Below are 20,943 nucleotides of genomic sequence, written 5' to 3' on the forward strand. Positions count from 1 at the left end.
TAATTTATAACTTTTTAATTTCTTTTTATATTACACAAAAATAACTCACTACAAGGACTGTGGATTCTGGAAGCAGGAAAATGTAGACAGAACTGTTATTTAGCTGCTGAGATGTAGTACTTGGATTTTTCTTACTTCAAACAGAGAAACAATCACAAGTGTCATTCCAGTGAAGAAAATGAATCCATCTATAAAATATCTTTACGTTTGGGAATGGTACATAGCTACATTACAAAGTATTCATAATATAGTGTGTGAGTTCTAATGTATTACCTAAAATATATAACTTCTCAGACTTTACAAGGTCAAATATTTCAGACCATATTCCAGTGGAAAAACACTACAAGCCTATTATGATCCTTTAAAAGTTCTTGTTGAATTAACTTTTTATTTCCTTTTAAGGAATTTTAAGATAAGATTTCAAGCAATAAAATATTTCATACAAACTAGCTTGCAGAACTTTATTCACACTAACTTGGACAACTGCTGTTTCAAAGGATGAAGCACCTTTAGTACCAGCAATAAAGCATCACTGTTGCAGTAGCTGATGAAGAAGCAGGTTTTATGCACAGACTGGTATGATTTTCATGACATTCCTACAAATCTGATAAAAATTACTGCATATTCAGTAATAAGAAAAGTAGTGGGAATTAAAATATGCTTAGAGCAAGACAGAGATTCTATTCATTAATCCAATTCATATCATCTGACAAAGACTCCCAATAAAATACTGATTTCTTGTTCTTTTTTCTTTTTAAAACACATGCAATCTACTGCAATTTCGGTTCCCTGGCTTACCTGGTCTCTCTTCAGTTGAATGTGAATATAGTTCATCTTTTCATTAAGCTCTAGGCATCGAACACCATTCAGCATCACCTGAATGGATTCTAATATAAAAAGAGCCCCAAAAAGCAAAACTAAGCAGCAATTAGCACGTCAAGGTCTTACTTTAGAACACAAGCTCTTATCTGCAGGAACACTCAGGGTAAAATTGAGATGGAATTTGTGTAGGTAGTTATTTGCACTGAGTACCCCATTAAACTGAATGTAACTGTCCCAGCCGTGGCTGTCTGATGGCTCGATGGAAAACCACTTTTCACCAAGTACAAGATAAAACCACTATTAAAATGACCATCAGAACCATTCTCTGAGTCTCACCTCAGGGGGTCAGTTCTCTTTAAAAGAAACACTTGAAATGCTGGCTGGCGCTGCAGCTTGACAAACAACCCCGTGAGCCATCGAAAGCGACAGTGTCAAGCCCTTTAAAAACAAACATTTCATTTCGGTGTATTTTGGGGGAGTTTTGTTTTGTTCTTGGCTTTTTTTAGGTCTGGAACTGCCGGCTGTTCCCAGCACCATCTCGGAGCCCGGAAAGCTTCATTCCTTCCTCCACTGCTTCTGTCCTTTTCCACTTGGCAGATCTTAACCACCACACCCCCTGCTCCTTGCCATGCAGCAGCCGCTGGTACTGCCTTCCCACTTGCCTTCTCTGTTATCCACATCGCCAGTGGGATTCACAGTCCTGGCATGTGGTTTCTGTATTAACATGTATTTTCTTTTCCAAAGGAATCCCTTATTCTGCAGCTATAGCTGTGTAAAAATACTGGTGTTTTAAAGAACCAGTGGGCAGTGACACAATTTAGAAGTCCAAGGAGGCATTTCCACCTGACTGCAATAGCTGTAAGATCAGGTAAAATTCGGGACCTATACTATGCCACTTGTCTTCCTTTCTAAATTAAGAATTACCTTTAGTTTTACTACTGTGAACCACAGATTTTTCTGGAAGTTGTTACAGATAATTTATATTTTACTTCTCTAAATATATTACTCATTTGTTTAATTCATTCAGGAATCTACCAGACTGCCAACCAACTACAGTCATCCGAAAATAGTTTCTGCTCATGGAAGGGGCTTAATCATTAAGCCACACTTTCCTGCAAAGCTTCAGTACTTTTGATTGGTAAAAAGCATTTCTCATTGAAATAATACTGAAGTGGAGCTCAAGCCCTCCTCCATATATATGACTGTTAAGTTAATTAACTTCTCAGGACAAAAAGCTGATCACATTCAATGACAAGATATACTGTCATGTTCAAGACATCTCCAGTGGTAGCTCTGGTGGTACAACAGTGTATCTTGGGTCAAGCTTAGGTGTGAAATCCTTGAAGTACTTAGATGCTTCTGTACCAAATACATCTAAGGCTTTCCTGTTCATGAGAGCAAACCTGGAAAAGAAGAGACATGAAGGCAGGAATGGATTATTCATTTAATTATGGAAAAGAGTAGAATTATTGTTGAAATGATTTCATTTCATGGAACACCACCCAAATCTGTATAAACAGGCCTGCACTGTTTAGAGATTGCAAGTTTTCCTCTCAGGCAATAAAGATTAAAAAGAAACCACATTTGACACATCTGTTTAGTCGTGCTTTGTGTAGATGTACTTTATAGAACACACTTGTGACAAAGGGGAGAGTCCTATTCCATTTTTATCTCCACAATAAAAAGTCAAACAAAACACCACTGTTCTTTTTCGTGCCAGCAGAGCACACTCTGGCCATGCTTACCCACGTCTGGGTAACAATTTTATGGGCGTTACAACCTATTTCCATTTCATTTCACATTCAAAACTGTAGAGTGAAAGACCTATGAACGTCAAAAGAAATCACCTCTATGGCGTGTCAAAATTACCATTACAGAAATTTGCTTCAGATAAAAGAAATAAGTAGAAAAGAATTTTTTTTCCCTCCTCTGTTTCAATTAAAGCAATCTTCGGATTAGGAAGAGGGGAAAATGCAGCCAAAATTGGACATCTGCACTGATGTCACCCCTGTACCATGTCTGTATGGTCTCAGAGGTTGCCTGCAGGCTGCCTCCAAGCATCCCAAAAGGTGTCTACGATGTCTAGCAGTGTACTCAGTCACCTCCTGTCCAGCTAAGGGTGTGCTGTGCCATGGGGAGTGCAGGTTCAACATGTTCCAGGGACTGTGCTCTGATTTCACTTCTGCTTTTATAGTCCGGAGAGCCCACTGTCATGACAGACGTTACCTTGTATAATCCCATTCCTAACCTGATCTACACTGAGATTTGGATGCCTTGTTCCTGATGTTCGCACTGATGCCTTACACATCAGAGTAATAGTGTACACTTCACTAAACTGTACTTTTAGAAATCAGTTCCAGCACAACCTATTTTAAAGAGTCAGCATTTTAGATCCCTGCAGCAAATAAGAGAAAAAATACCCAGTAAGATATTACAGTGTAAATTTATGGTTATAATAAGTGGAAATTTTTCATTAGTTTTCCGAGGAAAAAAGATTCCTTTCTGAATTTAAATAAACGGCCTATAAAAAAGCCCTAATGAATCTTCAAAGTATTCTTAGGAAATACTCTGACATTTCTAGCAATGCTTTTAAACATTACTACTAATACCATGTTGGCAACCACTGCACGTACTAAGTGATTTCTTTAGCCTGTATAGTTGTTTACTGAATTCTTCATTTTACACTGAAATCTGAGAGCATTCCACCCTCCAAGTGAACTAAAAGATAAAAAAGGCTTCAAGTAAAACCCTTGTCTGCTAAATAGTCTTAACTAGATGTAAGCCTTTGCTCCTGCCATTAGACTAAACCCAGCAACATCACTTCAGCAGCAAAGAACTTCCAGAGGACTGGAAACCAGTTGAAAAGCAAAGTAAATACCCAGGAAATTAGCCCATATGTACTACTACAGCTCTGCTGTTGACAGCGAAGGACATGGAAAGCTAAGTGTGATCAATGATGTGCTTGGACAAGCCATAACATACCCCTGACTACGTACCTGCCCTTTGTTAGTCGTAGAAGAAACTTCCAGTATGAAGGTCTCAGGTTCTGAACTTCCATGACAGCCTGCAAGGAGAGAACTGTGTCAGAGCCTGCTGAGCGCCAGGGAAAAGCTTCAGCTGCTACAGAACGTTGCCAAACCCCATGAAAGGATAGTTATGGATGTATATATGGATATGTATTACATGAAATATACATATATATTTAATTTTGAAAACATCATCTCCTAATTCATGGTCTGAAAGCAGCTGTGATCACTTTCCAACGGCCAGAATTACCATCAGACAAGCAACTCACAGCTGAACACAAAGCTCTCTATGCCCACCACCAGCGTACCAATATCCCCACGAGACTGCCCTTCAAAAGTGATGGCAGATAACTTACATCTCATTGCAGAGAAAGCAGCAATAATCCTTATTATTCCTACACACACAATTTTGCACTTGTGGATGCCAAATTTACCTACTATTTTATGCCACTCTGCATTTTGTGATCTTCCACTTCTTTATATTTCATGTTACATATCTTAAATAATGATATATAACCAAAATCCTTGCCTTCTATTTCATTACTTTTCCAGGTCACATATGAATATAGTGAGTAACAAATGTCTCAGCACAGATCCCTTCGCTAATTTCCCCTTCCTTCCTCCCTCCTAAACCTAGCAATTGACTTCTATTCTTGGAGTCTTTTTCCAATCAGTAATTAAGTAATGAAAAATCCTTTCCTCTTTTCTTATATGAACACTATTTCTGTTAGCCTGATATGATAGTTCTTGCCAATAGTTATTTTGGAGATCTCAATGCTGCAGATCTTTAGGCACATCCCCAGCATTAAAATATCAGTTCTGTTTGATACTAGAATGAGAGATATTCCCTTTGGGAGCAATGAGGAGGAGTGGCACTACGCTGTTAAGCACGGAAGACTGTTTTAGGGTCATTTTATACTATATTGAGGGGTACAAAAAATAGGTATAGTTATGGAGGTTCAGAAAACATGCAGTGGGATGTTTCAGCAGCAGGTCTAGAAATGGAGAATAGAAGAGTAATTTGGGTACCACTGAAAAGGGGCTTTCCAGCTGATGCAGCTGATAAATGGACTGAAGCTGAAGGTATGTAACTGACTTGGGAAGTGCAAACGATGATAACTACAGCTTGTCTGAACATAAAACTACAGATTTTCTTACTAACTTTGGCAGATTTTTTCAATTCGGCAACTTCAAGTTAGCTTAAAGTGAAAACTTCCAGTTAATGAAAAACCTTTATTGGCATTAAAAGGTTTACGGGTATTAAAATATTACAATATACTATTTGTCTCCTTGACAAACTGTCCTTTCATATGCTTATGAAAGTCCATGCATTTACGTTCATCCTCTAGGTCAATGCATTTGAAGATCCTTTCCAAAGAATTCAGTGCTTTCTATAATGTATTCAGCTACAAGCATATTAGAAATTTGAGTCCTAGAAATGATCTTCCCACAATGACACTCAAAAGCAGGAACCTTGAATCACAGCATCTTGCTGGAATTACTGCAACCCTGTGCTCCTCATTTCATTCAGCATTTGACATAAAGAACATCATACTTACTGCCTGAAAGCATATCGACGTGGAAATGGCATAGATGATGCTATCTGCATGAGGAAAATAGGGAACCTTCCCTGCTTCGATGCCTTTGAAGTATATAGTCTATAAAAATAAACAAAAAAAAATGCTGAATGAAGCAAAATAAAGTAAAAGTAGCTTTTTAGTTCTTATTTATCTTACCTTTTCAAAAAACCATGTCAACATTACTAACCTACGCTCCTATACTTTTGTGTATGTCCAGAAATGTGACATTGATGGAGATGGCTTATAGAAGTTACCCAAGATCAATAAAGTGAGAGGCTATTAATGCATAGTACAGGACCTAGCAACAGCTTTGGGTGTTAAAAAGGGTAGTACAGACCTCAGAGATAAAAAAAGGGAAAGTTTGCTGCTTGGAATTCTTCATTTTAAACAAGCAAAAGAACAATGCAATAGCTATCCCAACAAAGTGAATATTCACTGTTCTTAAACAGCTTGAAATCACATACTTTGCTTTCTGAGAAAACATGTAAAGTTTGTTTTCCTGAGCACAGCCTGACCTTCCAAAGCAGCACACGCCTCTTCGGTCAGTTACCCTTGGCTTGCGTAAGATGATAAAAGAAAGAAAGAACACACAGCATTTTTCTTATTTCACTGCAGCCACAATGTCTCAAAGTCCAGAGAAACCCATCAGCAATATAAGATAATATTGGGGGTTTTTTTACAACTGGTGTTCTAAAAATCAATATGGATAACTCAGATTTGCTTTTATATAACAACATGTGAACTACCTTCAGAGCTTGGCCTAGGATTACCAGAAGCAAGAATAAACAGAGGATACCTTCCCTTTTTATGTTTAATTTTATGCTTCACAAGAATAAAGGTTCCTTCTTTTTGTATTCTTAGAAATGAATTCTGCTCTGGTAGTGGAGGTGGATAAATAACACTAGGACATAAGGCCCTTGAGGTCTGCTTTGTGATTCGGGGATGATGCATAACAGGAGAAAGTTCCCAACTTATTCCAGTGGTGCTGTTGGGGAAATAACCATGACTAAGTCTTGATTTTATGGAAAAAGCACAGTAAAACATCAGAAACTGGTTAGCAAAGTTTCATCAGCGAATCCAAACTCTACAAACTTTATTCTTCCCTAGGCTTCTCATTTGAACAAGTTCATAGTCATAATTCAAGCCTGAAAAACAGTAATTAGAACGAAGTTCACTGCAAAGCTGGGGATTCAATCAGTTGAAATATACTGACAAACAGCTCCAGCTATAGACTAAAACCTAAGCTATTTTGAGTTAGATTGTTGAATGCCAAAATTAGGGAACAAAGGCAGGAAGTGAAGCTGTGGCTTTTGGCAATAAATCTGCAATTAAGGACTAGGTCTGATTTATGTTTCTGGCAGAATTCTTGGAACTTCCAGATTTAAAAAGTCTGCAAAAGCTACAAAGCAAAGGGCTATCAGGAGATTAAAAAAATTCATGGAGAACATACATGGAGACCAGTGGATAAAGGACTCCTAAAATGAGTCACAGAAAAGAAAATAAGAAAGAAATGATGAAATAAAGAGCTCTGCTACAAGGGTAATATTTTACCTCTACTAATTTGGATGCCAGATACATGGAGATAGTAGTACTTCTGTAAAACATCATGGAAATTCCTGCTAGACACCCTGCAACAATTAGAAAACAAAAGGATTGTTAAGATTGTGATTTACGTTGCAGTATGTCAGCTCAGGAGACACTGCATAAGATTGTTTTCTGTCGCTACAACAAAGTTCAGTGATGTTCCTGTGCTGCCCATCAAAATATGGATTTTGTTATTAAAAAAGAGAAGTTTTGAAACCCTGAAACAAAGCTGTAGTTCAGGGCTTAAATTTCCTCTCTCATCCCACAAAGAAGAGAGACCCCTGAGGTTCCAATATGTGACAGATGCACAAACAGCAAGGAAGGGCCTGCACCACACACAGATTTCATGGCAAAGGGTCCTTCCATTCTTTCAAATGGGTCTTCTGTCACATATGGAAGAGTCAATATTTGAAACTCACATCTCTACAGTTGGAAAATAAAGGACAAGTTTACATTTGTGTAAAGTCCTTGAAGCTGACCATAAAACCCACACCATTTGACTGAATGTGCCTTACAATTTTAATTGCAACTCTTTATTTGAAGCTATCTGAAACATGACACAACCTTGACGTACACAGCCCTATTTTCATCACAGGAGTCAGAAAAGGGAATGGGAGAGCAGACGAGGTAAAGTCCCAACAGAGGCAATATACACTTCTTTTCATGCACTCACCAGCTACAAGTGCATGAAGCTCATCATCTAGGTTTCGTACCCAACGCAGGAAGCAACTAGTACCCTGTAGGTGAACAGAGAGCAGGATTAGTCTTAGTTATTTCTCTTTCATAAGGCATAGACTAGAGACACTCCTCTATAGGCTAATAATATAACACAGAGTCTGAACTGTGTAATGTGAGAATAGCCATAATCCAGAGTACCTGAAACCTATTTACCACTACCATTTCTTTCAAAATTGGACAGCAGATCAATCCAATTTCAATCTCATTCCAACGCTAATCTTGAATTCACATCATCTTTATTTGCTGTAGTTGTCTAGACTTTCCCACGATAAAGTCTGTTTTCAACTATACACCAAACATCTCAAGGTTTTTCCTACATCTAATATATTCTGGAACTAGGAAAACATATTAACCTAAAAAGATAGACCTGCATATGGTTAAAAGACATCATGATACTCATTATAACCTGTTTGTTGACACAGATAACAATACACAGTTGTTCAGGCCAGAACAGATGTAATTGTGGCTGAGGCTATGTTAAAATGACTGCAGGTTACCAAATGATCTGGATTGTTCCACATCTGCCTTATCTGCATTGTTTTGTTCAACTGTTTTGGAAAGCCATATTTTGTCTCCAAATTTTACTCCTGGTAAATTTCTGTTAATGGTTCAGGATCTGCTTAGTGAAGCTCAATCCAGTGCTGACGGCACCAGCAGAACATCATATAGTTCAGTATGACAGTCCAATGATGTCTACTTTGAAATAGTATGTAATACTATAGTAATGATGTCTACTTTGAGATACTTTGATACTTTGTGTCAGCCTCTTCATCCATCTAATATGTGCTCTTCATGGAATCAAAGAATGATTTATGTTGGAAAGGACCTCTGGAGATCATCTGCTCCAACTTGAAGCAGATCTAATTAGAGCAGGTATCTCAGGAACCTGTCCAGTTGAGTTCTGAGCACCTCCAAGTATAGAGACTACACAGCCTCACTGGGCAGCCTGTTCCAATATTTGGCCACTCTCACATGAAAATGTATTTTCTTGTACTTCTTTGCAATCTCCTTATGTCAGCTACTATACTCTCCTTTACTTTAAAGGTCTGAGCACATCACCCTTGTAAAATGAGTATCTATAGAACTAAACTACACTTTGCAACTGAAGCTTTTAAAAGATGTCAAAATTATTTCAGCTTCCACAATAATACAGAATTATCTTAACTTTGCAGAGCCAGTGAAGTGGCAGTTGAAAAACAACATGTGTGATTAAGACTATAAAAGTGCAAAAGCCACTTCAGCACTGCACTATTTAATATATTCTCCCTCAGGGCGTGTGCTTCGCCACATTCTCTTTTGGCATAAATAAACATCATCTAATTAATCCCAACAATGCTGTGTGAATGCCCATCAGTTTGCAATCTGTCATTTTATAATGGTGTAGAAGGGTACATTTCCAAGTGGTAAGTGCAATGTCTCCACAGCTGCATGTGATATATGTTCTGCAATCTCCTGCTATTTAGCATCAAGTTAGAATTCCAGATATTTGAGCCAAAACCAACCTGCAAATAGCTTCTCTGTGGCAACACTGCTGCTACTGCTCAATTCACTCTCTCTGAAGTACACCCTAACTCCTGATCTTGATACCATGCTGCACAATCCATCTGGTTTATTCAGAAATGATAGCAAGAGCACACAGAATAGAAGACTCATTTTCTATTTATGATTTGATTACTGCAATACTACTGAATTTGTTGCTGTAGAGCAAACACTACCAGTAATATTTAGTGGCTACACTTAGCTCTTTGTGACATTCTGAAAAGTGAAATAAAACCCATGGCATTTGTCATTTCTGTATGTTTTAAGCTTACTTTGTATATACTGACGAAAGAGCCCAGAAAAGCTCCGAGCTGGAAGTTTTCCTTGTTGTAGAAGAGGGAAAGTAGCCGGGACGGTTGTGTAAACAGATGCCGGAAGGTGGATGGAATCCGAAGGCAACACTGGATCAGGTAACCGATGCTAAACATCCTAATGAAGCCCTAGAGAAAAGAAAGAAAGATTTTGTGGTAAGAAACCACAAATTCAGGAAAAAGAAAAGCAGAAACATCTACAGAAGTACTTATTTTTGACTTCAAGCAGTTTAAAACCCAGCTCTGCAGACACTGCGTAAAATGCAGCCCCATCTTCAAACTCAAGATTAGGGTTTTTTTCCCCAATCCCCCTGTAAAATAGCAAAGGTAATAAAATCACAGTCAATTGACTCTCCTTTAATTTCTGTGAATATCTGAAAGGCCTCAAGGGACAAACTCTATTTCTCTTCTGCCTCTAAATTTCTGTCGTTTGAAACAATCCTGATGACTTCATTTCCAGATTACTGACCAGCTTTTAACCGCAACGGGTATACAGAGGAAAGTAATGCGGTGGAAAAAAAGAGCACTTCTACACTCAGATGGTCTGCAGAAAGCACCAAAGGAGGGAAAAGTCCACAAAAACAACTTTCAGAAAGTGTGAGAATTAGAAAGTGACCCTGGTGGCTTGGCACGCACTCATGGACTTTCCCCTCAACCAGACTGGAGGCTGAGTGATGCTGGCAGCAAGAGAAAGGGTGAAACTGGAAGGGAGATTACGTGCAGAGCTACTGAGAAAGAATAATGTGGTTCCAATGAATTTTTCTTACTGCTGCACCTTGGATACAGATCTGCTTTTTTTATACCGTGTCACAAAACCACACTGACTTTTTCTTTCCAAATTCTTCTCTCCAGTTTCTTACAACTTCCTCCAAAGCTTCCTATCATTATTCTTACCCCATGGCTGAACTTCTCAAATCATTCTGAATTAAATCTGTTCTTTGGAGGATGTCTTATGTGAAAACTACGTACACTCTCCATTAGCAAGTAAAGCAGGCACCCCAAGCTCATGATTTTCTGGAAGATACTCAGGGACACTGAGACAATTCCAGATACAGCTGGCAAAGGGTTTGATTGAGCAACCTTTCAAACTCAGAAACTCAAAAGTATTTTTGCCTCCTATAGAACTTTATAATGCACCATGGAGTTCATAAAATCCTATTGTGGTTAAACATCCAGTAACAACATCTTCCTGAAGCAGTTACTCTCCCTGCTAGTCAAGAAATGGCTTACGAGAATCAAATGGAAGAAAATATATTGTGTCATCCAATAACCCAGTAGCTATGAACAAAGAAATTCCACTTCTTAGAAGAGCTGAACTGAAGGACTGAGGTTTAGTTCTGACGTGCACCGAACAGCAAGAAATAGCACATGACGTTTTTCTGCATAGCTCATTACATCAAACAGGTGAATCCGTATCACACAGGTGTTTGTTTCAGAGTCACAGAAAGTATTACACCTTATAATTAACACCAAATATAGTAACTTTTATCTTCCATAAAAAGATTTCAAGTCATAACGGAGGTAGAGAACAGTAGAGTATACACAGGACACTAATAAACATAAGTGAGGGAAGAAAACTCTGCTAAGAGCTCTTTCACTGGGAGACTTTTGAGTTGGGACTCAGCTCAGCCAGAAGTGAAATTACATCTGCAAATCTCATTAAACAAACCTGTTTTCTGAGAAAGTTAATAGCACAGTCAAGATATTGGCAATAACTCGAATTCAGAAAGGCGCATGTGTGCACATGAACAGAGCTCAGTAACATACCAAACCCCAGTCAACCTGCCGTAATGTGTTACGAATTAGTTAAGATACTTAAAATGTGTTCAGGCTATACAGTAGCCCATGTTTCTTCAAGAGACAGAATGCAGAGACTACAATAATCAGAAAATAAGCTCATTTATTTTATCATCTTGGTCATTAGGTAAGCTCTGAGGGTTATCTGGTGTCATCTGCAGCATCAGCAGAACAAATGGACAACTGGGCTACTACTGTTGGCTAATGTCTCCTTATTGTAATCAGGTGGAATCCAAAAGAGGAAAAATATCTTCTGACTGCTGCTGGCGGCTCTTTTCAGACATTTACAAACCTAAAGCACTTTAGGTATTTAAAATGTGAAAGGAAGTCCACAAAATCACGTGGTAACACATTACTAAATGTTACTTAATACCTATAATGAATTCTGTCAACTACCTAATGTGCATTTAAATGTGAAACAGTAGGAAAAGGGCAAGAAACAGCAATAAAAGCTCAGATGTGATAACGAGAAGGTGAGATGCTCAAGGGTTGGGAAAATATAGCATGGAGGGGAAATTCTGGCAGTAAGCAGCTCATCAGATCATTATTAGATTGGAAAGTTCCCTTACAGATATGGAATTACAAAAACATGCTCGAGTCATGTCAGCTGACAGTTACTACTGATCGACTCCAGGAATGGCCATAGACAGAACTGAAAATGCTTTCAGGATTTTGGATCTTTAAGAATCCAAATACTTCAAAAGAATTTTTTTTCTCTTATAATTTAAAAACAAGTCCCCAGAAAGTCAGGAAATTCAAAGATCTGGCTGCCACTTCAGTGATATTTCTCCGGTTATGTTATTGTAGTCAAGAATAATTTATACTCAAATGCTATACAAGACTGGGACAAGAATGAAGTATAGTTTAAAAGCGCAACTGGTTTATCTAAAGAGAGAACAGCCTTATAAAAATGTCTTTTTTTAGACTTAGTTCAGCTCTATCATCCTTTGGGTTTTCTTCTCCCCTTATCCCCTTCCAACAGTATGAGAAACGTTGTAAAAATGATGCTGAATAAACAACCAAAGGAGACAGGGACTTCTGACTATCCCCCTTTTTTTTTCTCCTGTTCATCACTGACACATCGCCCCACTCAGTTAAGAAAGGACACAGAGAGTAGTGTGGGGCTGGTCTACTGTAATTTGAAGAACTCACAACTTGAAATCAGATTTATGTCTCTCAGCTAGAGTAATTTAACAAGACTAATTCCTATTTCTCAGTCACCCTTCTGTTTTATAGGCATTTCAAATTCATTATATTCCATACTGGTCAGATCACCTCTCTCTTTATTCATATGCACAACTATTCTTCCAGCAGATCACGACAGTTTTCCATGGAGAAGGGGAATCAGTTTTATTTAGCAGCTGAACAAAAATTCTTACTTGTTTATTTTAACTGCACTTGTAAAGTAATACAGTGTTACAAGGGTACTCGGAGACTTGACTGCTTGAGCATGCAGCACAATGCATAAGGATTTTGTGTGAGTGTAATAAGAATCTCAGAAAGCAAGCCTGGACTAACAGTAGTTAAGAGTTAATTACTGTAAAATATGCCTAAGTAACGAAAGACAGCACTTTATGTAAAAGTGTAATAGACTGAAGTTATAGCAAGGCACCCATGGAAAAAGATGCATGCTAGGCGATACTATCAGCAGAGATCTGGAAATGCAGCATGCCAACCCATGAAATCACTTCTTTGTTTTGAATATAACATTTGCTCCAGTCTTGCGCACTGATTGTGAAGGCCACACACTAATGTCTATGGGAAAAACACAGAGTACTCTGCAAATGAAGGCACAGGGAATGTTTGCTCCCCAGAGGATGCTGACCAAACAGGAGCATTCAGGGAATGAGAGACAAAGCAGGCCAGGAGGCACTGAACAGCAAACTTACTGGGCAAGACACTGCACAAGCACAAAGCAAAAGGAATGTCTGTGTCCCCAGAGATGCTACGCCTTGAATAAAAGAGCTCAGGAACGAAACATTAAGTGGATTGAGATAGTGGTTAGAGGTTCTAAAACTATAACCTTAATCTGGGCTCTGTTAAGTATGTCATAGCTACAACCGGAAAGTGACGTAACTACCCCGAACTATTCATGAATGCTCTACTGCATATTCTCATTGTAATTCAGCAGAACACTTAAGCACCACCTCAAATCCTACCAGCTCCAGCACAGCTTATATCCATGTTACGCAGTGGTATGCTAATATACTGCAGTGTAAAAGGAGTGTTAATACAACACAAAATGATGTTTCTAATATACATATATCAATGAATGTTGTGCTAAGTCTCTTCTGATGGTAAATTTAAGCATAGTGCTTCTGAGATAACATTAACTGCATGGAGAATTTTAATCTAAAGAAGTTTTTTTTGAAAGTAATTGATATCAAAAGCATCTGAAGATCCTCATGCTGCTCCATATATAAAAATGGGTGAATGTTCAAGGGATGGAGATCTTCTGGAGTCTTACCAACTCCTAAAAGAGGCATTAGCAGTTGGTACCACCTGTGCCAACCTAATGCCAGCCAAACTAAATCTCTATCCAGTATTCATGCTACTGTGTTCATCCAGTATTCATGTTACCATGCAGTAACATGCGCTGATCACATTAATGATGGAGGGTGAATTATGCCACTGAACATGAACAGTTCATCCTGAGAGCAGCAACTGTGACCAGTCTCTCATTACCCTGAGCCCTTAAAATAACATAACGGAGGAGCGGGCACGGGGCTGGGCAGCAGCGTGCCAGAGCAGCACATTCCCAGTGACTGATTTCGGGTGGAGCCACAAGTGGGCTCAGCCCTCAAGTGCATCACATAGTTGAACAAGTTCCTTGCTTGCTAGCCCGTGTTTTCCCACACATTTGTATGTTATTCATTCACTACAGCTAATCTGAGAGACCAGGAACTTTAACCCCACCACCACCCCGTCCTAAATTGAGAAAACCTGTTTTCAGGCTTGCCACATTTTCAACAGAAGGAGAATGACAGGCTCCTTTCTTACTATATGTATATGCTTTTTCCAACTAAAGACTTTGCAGGGTCAACTTTTTCTGCACTTACTTTAATACAATACGAGATGCAATTATCTCCATAGTGTTTACAGCATCTGTGCCTTGGGCCATGTTTGCACCTGCAAAGAGCACAATGAAACACATATTAACCCGTAGCTGTTTTCAGCATCATCAACAGGAGACTTCATAATTTTTTCTTCCTAAAAATACATAAAGTGCTGTTTTCCCACCACTCATTCTCCACATTACCCACTGAAGGGCACTGTGAACTTTTATGATGCTATAAAAGGATAATAAAAACTAACAATACTTGAGTTGTACAGCAAGAAGTGTCTGCACACTTACTTGGAGCCAACCTCTTGCCATGCTACACTTTAAATGCAGAATTAAACAACAAATTTTCTGCTGTGGTGAACATGGAGAAGTGATGTGACCCTTCCCAATCTGTCTCTGCTCTGTGGTTCTGGAAGGATATTTGATATCTGCATCCTTATATCTTTCATACCATTGTAAGGTTCACTGGAGGGCAATGCAGAACATACAAACACAGAGATGCTCTGTGAGACTTCTCTCAATTACAAGCCTTCCACTTCTACACTATTGCTCCTACTATGTAGATTCTTATGTAGCCCTGACTTCAGACTGAGAATTTGACCTTAAGCATTTAAAAGAGCCTGGCTTGGGATAGTGGGACGCATGGATTGTACAGTTGTTAGCCCTGCATTATGTAGAATTACAAGAAGTAATGTCATACCAGGTCTGAACATGATATTTTCCTATAGCCAAGTATTTAAGTTTTAATGCAAAATAAATGACACAATTTATATACTGTGTCAAATATGTTGGAAGTTCTGAATCATGTACTATAAAGTGTAATGGCCATAAATCATCTGTGAGGTCAGTTTATGCAGCAAAAATTGTAATGAGAATGTGATCAGGTTACAGGCATTTAGACTCAATTATACTGAAAAGAACCATATGGAGGAGAAACCTGGGAGAGCAGTAGGACTGAAATCTGAAAGTTTTCTCAATGTCTGAGTTGGGAATTGAAAAACCTTAAAGCAAAAATGCTCTTTTCACCCACAGATCCTTGTATTTAATGAACAGTGGAGGAGCTATGAACTATCTCTAGCAAACTGAGTAAGAGGTATTTAAGACAAAATGGGTATAAGCAACTCAGCTAAAAGGATCTGCATAAGGCTGGAGCTGCCTTCTCCTTGGAGGTCTTTTGTTATCTGAAACAGTTGCGCCTGAAAAGCCACTGCTGACTTTGAGAACACAATGCACTTGGAAGAGCTGTTCCTCTCCTGCATGCCAGCAGGTAAAGATCTGGTCATAAAACTGCTCGTGGAGACACCAATGGCAGTGAAGATTGATAGCTGTGGTATGAACACATTTCATATTTTTTCCATCTTCCCTGTAAATGAATGTGCATGAAGCTGACAAATCAAGCACAGCAGAAGTACATCACCTGAACATACTATACTGAAAAGCTATCCAATGTAATTTCTTCAAGCTCATACTAAAGGGCAATAACCTGGATCCTGTAGACCAGGAGTGAACCTAACTTACCTAACTTCAGCTGCCTAGCTCTGAACTTGTGCAAAAGTTTCAGACTCACTCTTTTGCTTTGCAGTTGCTGACAGTGGAGGCAGGCCACACGCTATCAATCCTGTTCTCAGGCAGTTCCTGCTATGCAATACAGGAATGCAGCTCCCCAAAAAGATGATGTTACAGTCACTTATGGTGACCTAAGGTCTGTTGCTCTGCAATTTCCCCTCCTTAATATCACTACAAGCACCAGCAGAACCACCCCCTGAGCTGAGTTTGCTGAAAACTGCAGAAAAAGCAAGCACACCGCTCTGCAACTCAGAATTGACTGAATTTACCTTCCCTCATCAGACCAGTGCACATTGCAAGTCACTGCTATGACATAAATGTCTTAAATTTCGCTTTTATTAGAGTTCATCATTTGCCACTGCCAACTACCTAATAACAACAAAATGCAAACCACTTAAATGCAAAGCAAAAGCATTATAAAGCATTGTCAAATAGAATGTAACAAAACATTAAAGTGACCTAAGTAAAGAATGATTCATTCTGTTCTGTTTGTTTGCTGTTTTCTTTGACTCACACTTTGTCCATGAGCTTTTTTGTCAGAGTCAGTATGTTCATTGGCTGCGATACTTTTTCACAGGGCTTTATCTTTCTATCTGGCTTTGAAAATGCGGCTTCAGGTGAAAACGAATGAGTGGGGATTTCTTCTTTCCCTACAATGAACCTGAGAGAAAAAACCAAAACAACCATTATATAAATAACTCAGAGAAATACATAAAGTCCAGTTAAGCCTCTAAGTGTTTAAGACAAGCTTGAAGTTGCCCACAGGTCTGTGCCCTGTACAGCTGCCAAATGTTGTATCTCTTTGCAAAGATCACTCCACTGACACATACTTAAACTTCAAATAATGGTCACAGCTGGAGCCAGGAATGTTTTAAAGCTAGGAACAAAAATATTACTGGGGAAATACATCTCGCATACAAAGGACGAACAATAAATAAGAATATAAAAAGGGCACATGAAATATCTCCATTCTCTGCAGCAAAATGGGGTTACATAAAGCCTGATCAGTACTGTAATATTTTTATAAAGTATCTGTTTTGTAAAACCTTCAAAATGTTTTTGCTCCCACCACAAGCATCAGCTTTGTTTTGTTTGGCTTCATCTTCAGCCCTCCTTCTTCACCCAGAAGTTGATATTGTCAATACACTGGTTCACCTTAGGTGTAGAATTACTGTGCATCGAGGGCAGTGGAGGACACCATGGCAGGATGTTTCCAAACACTCTGCACTATAATGCAAGTTACACTGCATTAGTCTTGCTGAGGGTGATGAAGGTATAAAAGCTTTGTCATTCAGTATGTGACTGAACTGGTGATTTCAGAAAGCAAGTTTCTGCATGTTGATACAGGACTGTTTTCATTTCTGGACTACAGACTGTATTACTTCACCACTGCACCTTCTATCAAATGTGGCTGTTTCATAGCTGTAAATGCTATATTTCCCACTACCAACGACAGCAAATCTGTCTTGCTTGACTTCAGCTATTCAGTACCTAAAGGAGGCTGACAAGAAAGCTGGAGAGCGACTTTTTACAAGGGCCTGTAGGGACAGGACAAGGAAGGATGGCTTTAAACTGACAAAGGAGAGACTGAGATTAGATACAAGGATTAAATTCTTCCCTGTGAGGGTGCTGAGGCGCTGGCACAGGGTGCCCAGAGAAGCTGGGGTGCCCCATCCCTGGCAGTGTTCAAGGCCAGGTTGGACACGGGCTTGGAGCAACCTGCTCTAGTGGAAGGTGTCCCTGCCCATGGCAGGGGGTTGGAACTGGATGAGCTTTAAGGTCCCTTCCAACACAAACCAGTCTGGGATCTGAGTGGCAGACGGATGGCAGAGTATGTATGGAAAACAGAAGAATAACGTGTCTTTGTACTTTTTACTCAAGACACAAAGATGGGAGAACTTTGTATAACTACAACAAAGTCACACCAGAGGATCACATCACAAAGTCAATTCTAGGAGAGCCTGGACCACAAGGGCAGACACAAGGTTTAGTGGCATGTTGAGGATATCTCAAACAAATATGGTAGGAACCTATGCTTTATTTGGATGCTGATTACAGAACTACCTTTGTATTCATTAAACATTTTGTAAATGCAGCAAATAAACTCCAGGTCAAAACAGGGAGCCATTTACTTCCAGAAGAGTATCAGGAACCCCACTCTTGGAAAGAGAAATATTAACGCTCCTTCAAAAACAAGCAACCACACTGTCTGCAGTTCCTTTAATGATGGTCCCAAATATATTCTTCTCTTGCCAGAGAGAAATCCTCTGGGAGAGATTCCTCTCTTTCCTATTTCTTAGGAATACTCTTCTCGCACAGCTGCCACCATGCATGATTCCTCCAAATCTTCACTGTGAACTATGTACTCACAGAATCTATACTTACTTTAGTGCAGAGTATGTAAATCCTTTCAAGCCATCTTTGCATCTGAAAGATAAAAGTAACAGGTTTTTCTATAACAGGGTGCTTGCAGTATAAAGTGTTCTAGATTAAACATTGCATAGAAGGGCTGTGGATGAACACGAGCTCTTATTAACAGACAACACCACGTCTGTAACAACTCTGTGGCTATCCCTGACTCCACAGTTGTCACCACAGCCTTGGGACATCTCGGAAACAAAGGGCACAATACACAAATGTCAGTGCTTCTCTCTTTAGCCAAACCAAGCGCGGAGACGTTTTTCAAGGATGGTGACAGAACCACTGGGGTGACAGTGGAAGATTTCATCGCACAAAGAATCACTGCTTTATGGAAAAGAACTCATGATGAGCTTTATGAAAGAGAAATGTTAATTCAAGGAGAGAAAGGAGGGTTGGACATTGGTAAAATACCCACCCCTCCTGTGGAGAGTTGCAAGCAATAGTTATTCTGACTTTGAGATAACTTGTTCTACTTTGCACAGTGCTGATCTCTACAGCTTGCTACTTTAAGAAGACTCTCAATCTCCAAGTCCCGGTTTTTCAATTATATAGTGGTTATGCTGATTCTGAACATGACTATATATATACTTCCTTATAGACTATAGGGTTCCTTGTGTGAATAATGACCATGGTAAAGAGTCCAAAACTGGCTGTGAAAGATTTAAGTTATTGACTTTTTTGGGTACACTGAAAGGAGCTGAAGCGTGATTCTTCCTGGTAGACTTCTCAGTGTCATGTAGCAAAGCAAAGAGCAGATGCTTGGGGGTTTACTCCTTTTCTTTTTATAGACTTGGCAAATACATCATGGTAAAAACAAATTCCTGATAAGAATCCATAAAGCACATAAAGATTGCATAAATCCATAAATCCTGATGAATTCCATAAGCACAAACTAATAACTTATCAACTTATATGTTCTCATGAACACATCTATTCTAAGACAGGACAGAGGTTGCAAAGGCTTCTTAAGTGGGAGTGGATGAACATAACCCTCTATCTTCTGCCTGCTGAAACCAAGTGGTCCCTGGAAAGCCCATGCCCATACCCTCCTGAGAGCCTATGACACCGTGTCCCACAGGGCACCATGTGTGGTCAACACATCCTAACAATGGCTGAATACACACAAACAGCAGAAAGAACACAATGAGACCAAAGATGTGCACAGGCCAAGAAAGTCATGATTTCTCCTGGCAGGCAAGCGCTGGTAAGATGTGACAGTTTTAAAAGCTCCTGGGAAGGTCTTCCCAAGGGTATGGCCTTCCACATGTGTGTTTCCAAGGACTTGGTTTTATCACCATGTGCACAGTGCTATATGAGTATCAGACAGTTTCACACAGCACTACATAATTCATCCTAAAGAGTTTCTCTTTTAAAATGACCGTACCTGAAATGTTGCTCATATATATGATGTACATGGGGTTCACAAAATTGCTCACTGTATCTTTAATTAACATAGAAGTTTGTAACCACGGGTATGCAAACATTTTACTTTTTATGATTCCCTATGGAATTCAGAAGCTGAAAATTATCCTAATATTTTTACAGGAAGATGGACTGAAAGATGGATTGAAACAATTGGTGAATGATGGACTGGAACAAATGAAATCAGCTTCGCCCATAGATCACAGCGAATCACTGGCTCATACACCCGCTCTATCCACAGAACCATGGTCCAGTATCAGGAGTTTGATTTTAAACTCACAACTGACTGTAAGTTAATGCCCTTTGAGTTAAGGGAGTTCAACACATTATGTCTGCAAGCTGACAGCTCAATAGGTCCTTTTCTTTCCAGTAAATTAAAACCATACACAAACTGAAATGTAAATGCACACAGGAGTGTTTCTAGAACAATACTGAAACAGAAAAGTAGTTCCAGTATGAGCTTAATGATGGTTTTGTCTTAATCATTCCAATGCAACAGCACTTCTCGTTGCAAGTGTTCAATTATTCCTTTATCACACCACCAGATGTCCCTACCCAACTAGTGCTGGAACTGACCTGACCTGCCTGATGCTCTCCTACAATTCCTTTGCTTTAAACTGTCCTCAGATCATCATTCAAGGCTTTTCTTCACTAATATTGAAAATAAGAAGACATCTGAATGGCCAAGAGAGCAAACGGCACTCCAGCCTCCTGCTCTTTACTCCCCAAAACATGAAAAAGATTTCTAATTCCTCTTCTAATTACATGATTGAAGTCAATTCTACACAGTAAGTACTGAGTGTATTGGGACTTTATCAGTTGTTCTTACTTATTTATTATTCTATATAGTTATAGAGCTACAGCTATGAATCTCCTGCAAAATGCACTGAAGTTAAACACACAGTTCAATACATAAATAAGGCCAAATAAACCCTTGGTTTTTTTTCCTATTCCTATTTTTTTTAATTATAAGACAGCATGAAAGTGCAATTTAAGTTCTTCAATAGAGCTCGATTCATGCTGCTTGCTGTCTACAATGCCTTGTGCAAAGCTATTTTGCAAACCTAATGGGT

The 20,943-nt window shown here is 39.1% G+C and overlaps 1 protein-coding gene across 1 annotated transcript in view; it reads right to left on the reverse strand.

The window, feature by feature from the left end:
* Positions 1-2,092: 2,092 nt before the first annotated feature.
* TMEM135 (transmembrane protein 135) overlaps positions 2,093-20,943 on the reverse strand; it is a gene marked incomplete at both ends in the record, with an annotated part of 168,932 nt that continues 150,081 nt past the window's right edge. Inside the window, 9 exons of the mRNA XM_080612904.1 lie at positions 2,093-2,225; positions 3,819-3,886; positions 5,408-5,506; positions 6,980-7,056; positions 7,686-7,749; positions 9,562-9,729; positions 14,457-14,526; positions 16,542-16,688; positions 18,413-18,454. Of these exons, the coding sequence (XP_080469030.1) occupies positions 2,093-2,225; positions 3,819-3,886; positions 5,408-5,506; positions 6,980-7,056; positions 7,686-7,749; positions 9,562-9,729; positions 14,457-14,526; positions 16,542-16,688; positions 18,413-18,454 (868 nt within the window). The remainder of the gene's footprint in view (positions 2,226-3,818; positions 3,887-5,407; positions 5,507-6,979; positions 7,057-7,685; positions 7,750-9,561; positions 9,730-14,456; positions 14,527-16,541; positions 16,689-18,412; positions 18,455-20,943) is intronic.

The sequence above is a fragment of the Psittacula echo genome, assembly GCF_963264785.1.
Source record: "Psittacula echo genome assembly, chromosome: 3".
In the NCBI taxonomy this organism is placed as follows: domain Eukaryota; kingdom Metazoa; phylum Chordata; class Aves; order Psittaciformes; family Psittacidae; genus Psittacula; species Psittacula echo.